The 8,203-nt window shown below is 31.3% G+C and overlaps 2 protein-coding genes across 2 annotated transcripts; both read left to right on the top strand.

Moving 5' to 3' along the window:
* The first annotated feature begins 1,043 nt into the window (after positions 1-1,043).
* On the top strand, positions 1,044-1,526 carry LOC142538418 (uncharacterized). The gene has a single exon (XM_075643739.1). The coding sequence runs from the start codon at positions 1,044-1,046 to the stop codon at positions 1,524-1,526; it is 483 nt and encodes a 160-aa protein (XP_075499854.1).
* A 989-nt stretch (positions 1,527-2,515) lies between these two features.
* On the top strand, positions 2,516-5,734 carry LOC142540330 (putative RING-H2 finger protein ATL21A). Its single transcript, XM_075646396.1, has 2 exons — positions 2,516-3,265; positions 5,054-5,734. Exons 1-2 carry the CDS (start codon positions 2,587-2,589, stop codon positions 5,494-5,496), a joined length of 1,122 nt encoding a protein of 373 aa, XP_075502511.1. The 5' UTR covers positions 2,516-2,586; the 3' UTR covers positions 5,497-5,734.
* Positions 5,735-8,203: the final 2,469 nt, after the last annotated feature.

The raw sequence follows: 8,203 nt of genomic DNA, 5'->3' as shown, positions 1-8,203 counted from the left end.
TTAATTATTCAATATTTTGAATTAAATATCTATATTATTTATACGAATCATGCATGTATATTAATTGATTTGGAACCAAAAAAATATATATATCCCATGAATCAATTTGAAAAATCATTGTATAAATTTCAAAAGCTAATTTTCCCATAAATATAAAAAAAAAATCGTGTATGTGTAACTTATTATGATTGATGTACAACAAATTAATTCAACGTAAAATGTCGATTTTAATCATGTATGTATTGAGGCGTGAGATTTTTAGTCATGTATTTTTTTTGTTGAACCAATTATAGTCTTGTAACTATGTTTCGACAATCAATTTTATTATTTTTCATCAAAATCATGTAATTAAAATACTAATTTTATAGTTATTTATTAGAATTATTTTGTTAAACACGTGTTTATGTTACTGGAGATTTTGTTAACCACGTATTTATAAAAATTCAACATTATACGAGTTATTTATTACATAATTTAGATTGAAAAAAAGATTAAAATTGATTGTTAAAACATATGACTAAAAATAAATATCAAAACATACTAAATTAAAACTATTATTTTACCTTAATTAAACTAATTAAACCATTAAAAGCTCTGAATGACCGTGTACAGTATGTTACTTTAAAAAACTGTTAAAGAGATGCATTTGACTTGGTTTCAAGTCATTATGTCAATAGCTAAATTTCATAATTTTAAATTTGTACTTGTAATATTAAAAAATAAATGACAAGAAAACAAAAATAAGAAGAAAACAAGAACACAGGTTGAAGTCAATTCAACTCCCCCGAGATCGAACATATTGAAGAATGGTTCTTTAATATCTTGGAAAGGCTGGACGTAGAGAGACGACGAAATTTTGTGATGATTCTTTGGAGCATTTGGCACTCACGCAATGACAGAATCTGGAACAACACTTCGCACTCCGCAAATCGGACGATTACATACGCACTTAACACTCTAAATGATTGGCTTGCCGTAAGATCAATAATAAACAGCCAAACCAGCCACCAAACCTGCGCGCGAATGTGGCATGGAGAAAACCCATGGAAGAATTCTTCAAATGTAATGTCGATACGGGTTTTGGCACCGATAAAAGATCATTTGCGGTTGGAATGGTAATCAGGGACTCAAATGGCTCATTCATAATTTGTAGAACCAGTCTTCACCATGGAGCAGCACTTGTAAAAGAAGCAGAAGCAATTGCTATCCTCGAAGCTCTAAGTTGGATAAAAGACATGGGCTACGACAAGGTAATAGTGGAAACAGACTCAAAGATATCAGCAGATGCAATCCACTCTGACGCACGAGACCTTACTGAATTTGGCCTTACTATCACACCCTGTCGGGCCATCATCAGGAATCAAACTTCATTCAAAGTCGATCATGTTAGGAGACAAGCTAACAGAGCCGCTCATACTTTGGTTAAAACGGCTCTCCAACAAGCTTGTTTTGGTATTTCTGTAGTAATGCCTATCTCTATTAGCACAATCATTATGAACGATTGTAACTCTCAAATTGAAGATTAATAAAGTTGTTTTTTGATGTTCAAAAAAAAATTTATGCGAAACGATTTTTTGAGACAAATATTTTATTTAAGTCACTTATGAAAATTATTACTTTTATATTAAAAATATTATTTATTATTGTAAATATGGGTAGAGTTGACGCGTCTCATGTATAAAAATATGTGAGATCGTATCACAAAAACTTACTAAAAAACACTTACTATGATTTCTAAATAAAAAATTAGACTTAGCAGGACGTAACCACAATTAAAATAATACTCGTTGCACTACTTGGATTATTAGTCGACTTCAAATCTATTATATATCAAATTAAATCTAAATAATATTTAAATAATATTGAAGTGATTCAGAATTAATATATTTTTTTAATATAAATTAACCTATTAATAAACCTATTTTTAAAATATAAAAACGAACATTAATAATGACTCCTATTAACCATATTCAACATATAAACTATTAGTGACTCCATTTTAAAGCCCTTAATTTTAAAAATAAAAAGTAATAAACATATATAAAGGAAATTAATTTTCTTTTAATAACTTCCTTTTACTTAAAGTTATGCGTTATTAATCATGGCTAAATAATCAAAAGAAGCCTATTAACTTCGCCTTCGTGTCGGTCAAAAGGGGCAGTATGAAGAGGGTGGTGGCAATAACTCTTTTGTCTGTTTGTTTTATACTTTTACATCTTATTTTAGGATAGTTATTTTAATATTATTTAAAAATAAATAATTATAGAATTTCATTTGTCAATTTTACAAGACGAGTCTTTGGTCTGACCCGACTCATTAAATAATATTATTTTTGTAAAAAAAATTTATTGTAAATATAGATTAGATGAACATATTTCATAAAGATATATTCGCGAGTATACGACACAATATACCTATTCTTATTTTAATAATTTGAAATTAGATTTAAAATTATTTGATATTATTAAATATGGGATGATAAAGAAAGACTTATCTATATATTTATTAAACATTTTAAATTGGTAGTGACAAATAGCCCGTTTTCTCTGTATTTACAAGTTGAAAAGCTAGCTTCTACCAGCTCCCATGGACACCACCAAAGCCCTCCTCTTCTTTCTCTTCAACTTCCTATTCGTCGAATATTCATTTGCTCAACTCTGTTCTGATTCCTCCTGCCGTAAGGGAGAACCCATGATCCGGTTCCCGTTCCAGCTCCAAAACCTTCAACACAAATCATGCGGCTACCCTGGCTTCAATCTTTCATGTGACGCATCAAATCAAACAGTTCTCGAGCTCCCAAACTCGGGCCAATTCACAGTCCAAGGTATAGACTACCAAATGCAACACATATGGCTCAACGATCCCGACAGCTGCCTCCCCAAACGCCTCCTTACATTAAACCTTTCCGGGTCGCCGTTTTCTGGCTATTTCTATCAGAATTTCGCCTTCTTCAATTGCGCGTTCGATTACACAAAGTATAAGCTCAACCCTATTGGATGCTTGAGCGGTCAGAGTTACACGGTTTTCGCCTCGTCTTCTGTGAGAGCTATTTCATTCTTGGAATCTAGGTGCAACCTGATATCTTCGGTGGCTGTACCGGTTCAGTGGACGTTTGCTGAACCAGTGGCGACATCGGATCTTAGTGAAGATATCTTGCTCAGTTGGGGCACCCCGCAGTGCGGGCGTTGCGAGTCCAGAGGTGCACGGTGTGGGCTTAAGAGCAACTCCAGTACAGATACTGTATGCAGTCATGTTTCTCGCCGCGGTAAGTTATTTACCTTAACATTTTTCCTTAATATATATAAAAGTTTGTTTATTAAAAAAATAAAAATTTATAAACAAACTTCTTATTTAAAAAATATTAAACATTAAAATATATAAAATAAATTTATTTGAAACAATCCGAAAAAATTAAGGAAGAATCGAGATAATCTAAGACATATTATTATGAACATAACTTTCAGTTAAAAATCGCAAGTAAATATATACTAAAAGTAGTGAATTAATGAGATCAAATAACAGGTGAGAAGCACAATTAATGACTTTAAAACGGCGGTGCGCCTGTAATTAATTATTGCACCCACGGACCACAAAGTCGAGGTGTTTATTTGTTTGGGTCGGCTTTTTTGTTTACGTTTACTCGATATTAAATTCATCATAAATTTCAGGAAAATATATTAAATTAAAATTAATGTTATTTTAAATTCTTCTATATTCGTTTTATGTGTATTTCAAATAATTCTTACTTATTTAATTATTTATATTTATAGCCAAATTCTTTTTTTCAAATACCCCAAATTCTTACAAATAATTCTCGAAATGTGTGAAATTAATTATTAAAGTATAGAGAGAGAATAAATGAATTCAATTTATATCAAAATCCACACGCTAACAAGCTGTAGACTTGGTCAACAATTAAGTAATTTATTACAAAGTACGCTCTTCGAATCCCACGAACGGGAATTTGTTCGTGAACTTTAACCGACGTCTAAATAAATAAGATGTAAATTTAATATTTCGTCAATTATATTTTATTGTTAACAAAAAAATTTTAAATCCATGGATTTCAAATTCATTCATTCAGATGCAACATAATATAATTCATAATTTATTCCACTTTATCTTAAATGAATTTTTAGACGTATTTTTAATATATCACAAAAACTCTCGCGAGAATGTCTCACGTGTTAATTTCATGAAATATATCTCCAATCTAACTCAATGAAAAAAAAATTATTATTTTTTATGTCAAAATTTTATTTTTCAATGTCTCGATTTTCTAAGAGATATAGACATGATACTCTTATAAGATACCTACCGACTCTTAATATATATACATATATACGCACACAATGCCAACGTGTATGACTATGGCTATCGCTCAATCAACTTAGTATATTTTCAATCGTAAAATTAAATGACTCATCAATCTAAATTATTATGATAAAGCAACGTAATGACTATTATATTTGAGATTAAGGTATATATATTTATTCATTTGGCCGAGTCCACATAGGAGATGAGAATTTCATTTAATTAATTAGCCGTATAAAGCGGGGACTTGCTGTAAAAAGAAGCACCTGTTCTCTGCTGAAATTGATTTGCAAATTATTCTCTAATAAATATACCGGATTGTCCGTGTTGTTCCTCTCTCTCTCTCAGTGGATATTTTTTTTTAGAAGTAATAATATCAAGTCGTGCATTTATGGTGTGAAAATGGTTGCATTTCTTTTGGTTTGAATGGAGCTTTCTTATTGTCAACGCCTTGGCCAGATATTGTTTAGCTTGACCTTTTCCTCAGGCAAATCAAGAATTAGATGCTTGAATAACTTCTTATTTACGTTAATTAGCTCAAATATAGATCTGTAAACAAGAAGATGTGAATACCAAAAGAGCTATACATTACCATTATTCGGATTATGCATTTACTGTCTCGGGTCATCTGTAACCGGGTTCTTCCGGGGTATCACTATATATTAATTTTTGGAGGCTCAGAAACACCTTACAGTCTTATGATCAGAACTTAATTGATTGACAAATCTAATTTTCCCAGGACTTCCAAGAGGTGCGCGTTACGCAATAATTGCTGGGGCCGGGGTGCCTGCACTCCTTTTCCTAGTGGGATTTCTGTGCTGTCTTTGCAGCAAGGTGAAGCGCTTCACCAGGCGGCACCTGCCGATTGTAGACCCTGCCAGCTCTGCTGCTGTAGCGCCACAAATTCTAATCACCACGGGTGGGCTCGACAGTTCGATCATTCAATCGTATCCTAAAACGATTCTAGGGGAGAGCCGACGTTTGCCTAACCCCAACGACAGCATTTGCTCAATTTGCTTATCCGAGTACAAGCCTAAGGAGACCCTGCGAAGTATACCAGAGTGTCAGCATTCCTTTCATGCCGAATGTGTAGACCAATGGCTGAGGTTAAAAGCTTCGTGCCCCGTTTGCAGGAATTCTCCCGATTCCAAATGCACGTCCATAGACATTCAAGATTCTTGAAGAAAACTAAATTTGAAGTCCGTCGGGTAGACACGAAATTCAACAACTCTGAATTTTGCTTTTTTTTTTTAATTACCCAAATATTTTCTTCTCTTTTTCTTTGAATTGAAAATTTACGTATATCCTATTCGAGATTGGAGCCCGGAAAACGCGTTCTGGTGACAATTAAGCGTGCTTGTTTAATTAAAATATCTATTTTCTGGTGGCCCAACAAACTTTCTTGACTTACAAAGAACAGTCACTGATAGCGATCATGTTTGGACCACCTACTTGCCACCCAAAATCGCATTTTCTCGTGGACTTTCTAGTCTAAATTGAGAAAATAATTTTTTTTGAATAATATATATATATATATATATATATTTATATATAATAATGGTGTCAAGTAGTCATATTGCATCATCGTTTAAATTTATTCTAATCAACACGAGAAATAAGACTATGCCGAACTTATATACATTAGACAAAGTTTGTTGTATTTTCCCCCCAAAAAAAATGTCTCTCTCAAAATAAAATCAATCATTCGTCGCCTTATCTGATATAATAATACATTTCAACGTTATTGTTACTTTTATTTTGTTTTTATCATTCCCTTAAAACTCTTATTTAATTTTTAATCAATAAATTATCTCCAACATTATTAAATTGAAGTAAATAGTTATATACGATGTAATTTAACTCTTTCTTTTATGTTACAATTGTTGCACGATTTATATAAAATACAAGAATCTGAAATTGCAGCATTAACGAAGTATTATAATCGAAATATTGATAAGTCGAGCGCAAGCAGGTTTGGATGGTTGTGCATGCAGGAAGCCGGAAACATATCAGTTGGCGATGTGGACTTAGTCCCCGCGAGAATGGTGATGTGAAATCTCTGATTTTTTAAAAAAGGGAAATTGGGGTTGAGACGATGACGGATTTTAGATTCGGTGCAGGTACGATCTCGTTCCATTGTCATCCTTATGTATGCATGTACTCCTACTTAATTAAATAAAAATGATCCAAAGCCCAATTTCAATTGAATTAGCCCAAACTCCAGCGACAATATCTACACCTGATCGGTTAGTAAACACTTGCTACATGTCTGATTTTTGGTGATTGAATGAAGAATGATCGCATATCCCTTTCCCAAAGCGAACTTCTATGTATTTTATGTGTCGTCTGTTTAACTGGTTGTTTTTCTTCTCCCAATCGCTAATATAATACACCTTCCATCTGAGTGTTGTCAGCTTTTACCTATCAATAACCAAACGGTGATAGCATGTGGTTTCAATTATGACCAACAACTGAAACCCAACTCCTCCATCATCAAATAGCCAACGGTGATAGTTTGCGAATTAAAAATATTTTTATTATGCTCATATGGGTGTCCGAATTATTAGAGTAGGCGAGCGTTTTGATCAATATTTAAGAGTTTGATTCTCCTATCTACTCGTTCCCGAGATGATTTATCGCATATGATTTGTTTAGTATGGTTTATCTGGCCAATTAGCGTGGTTTGCAGACTATTACATTAGTCTATTATTTTACTTAGTGCACATTGAAATATAGAGGTTGCTGGTTCTATTGTCATTTAAAAAATATTGATGACAAAATACAATTAGTGCAAGTTATCAAGGGAATGTATCATAGATAAATTGTCGATTGAAAAGAACATTAATAAGCATTGTCATATTGTTTTTTCCCATATACGATTAATCTTAAATAAATAAAAAAAATAAGTAATAACAAATCTAATAATTAAAGTGGTAAAATATATTCATGAATGATTAATGAAAATTAGAATAAATAAACGGTAAATTCCAAAAAAATACATCTTCCAATCTTTCAATTAAGATTCAGTACCTAGTCATAATTTTTTAAAAATCAGTACCTGACAAATCTATGCTTTTAGTTTTAACTCCTCACAAAGCAAAAGTTACATTTTTACCCTTTATTATTTAAATAAATATATTATTTTAGTCACAAAAATTACATTAATCTTCTTCATTTAAAATATAATTTTATAAAAAATTTGTTTCTCAATTATCATGGAATAAAAATAAATACTTATTTTGATATATAAAGTACCTATTATGGGGTTTCAGATACTTGATTTCGCTCTTTGAATACTCCAAATAAATAAGAAAATACTATATTTTCGAGCATTCACCATAAATTCTGTCATTGTTAGTCTTTTCATGAAAAATGCATTAGGATGACTTATTCATGTCATTTTATTTTTTTAGAAAAAACATAGGTCATCACTCATCTTGAAATAAAATTAAGTATTTATTTTGACCTACAAAATACCTATTTTGGAGTTTCAAATGCTTGATTTGACTATTTTAATAATCCAAATGTGTAAGAAAATACTGGATCTTCGAGCTATCACAATAAATTCAATAATTGTTGGTCTTTTCATTGAAAATACATTAAGATTACTTATTCATGTCATCTAATTTTTAAAAAAACATAGTTTCTCACTCATTGTTGAATTAGAAAAAGTACTTATTTTGATCGATAAAATACTTATTTTGGGGTTCCAAATATTTGATTTGGCTATTTGAATATTTCAAATGTGCAAGAAAATACTTAAGTTTCAAGTAATATTAAGTAACTTTTGATGATGTCATTTATGAAGTTAAAATGTGATACTTAAATTGGTACAAAGAGTATCTAATTAGAGTCTATAAATACATGATTTTACCCCGTAAATACTCAT

The sequence above is a fragment of the Primulina tabacum genome, chromosome 3, assembly GCF_025594145.1.
Source record: "Primulina tabacum isolate GXHZ01 chromosome 3, ASM2559414v2, whole genome shotgun sequence".
Lineage (NCBI taxonomy): Eukaryota > Viridiplantae > Streptophyta > Magnoliopsida > Lamiales > Gesneriaceae > Primulina > Primulina tabacum.
Note: the sequence above shows the minus strand (reverse complement) of the source record. Positions and strands in the feature narration are given on the sequence as shown.

Excerpts from the sequence above, each read along its gene's own strand:
- LOC142540330 (XM_075646396.1), top strand. The coding sequence starts at position 2,587 with ATGGACACCACCAAAGCCCTCCTCTTCTTTCTCTTCAACTTCCTATTC. Across the intron at positions 3,266-5,053 it reads CAGTCATGTTTCTCGCCGCG|GACTTCCAAGAGGTGCGCGT; the intron begins GTAAGTTATTTA and ends TAATTTTCCCAG.
- LOC142538418 (XM_075643739.1), top strand. The coding sequence starts at position 1,044 with ATGGAAGAATTCTTCAAATGTAATGTCGATACGGGTTTTGGCACCGAT.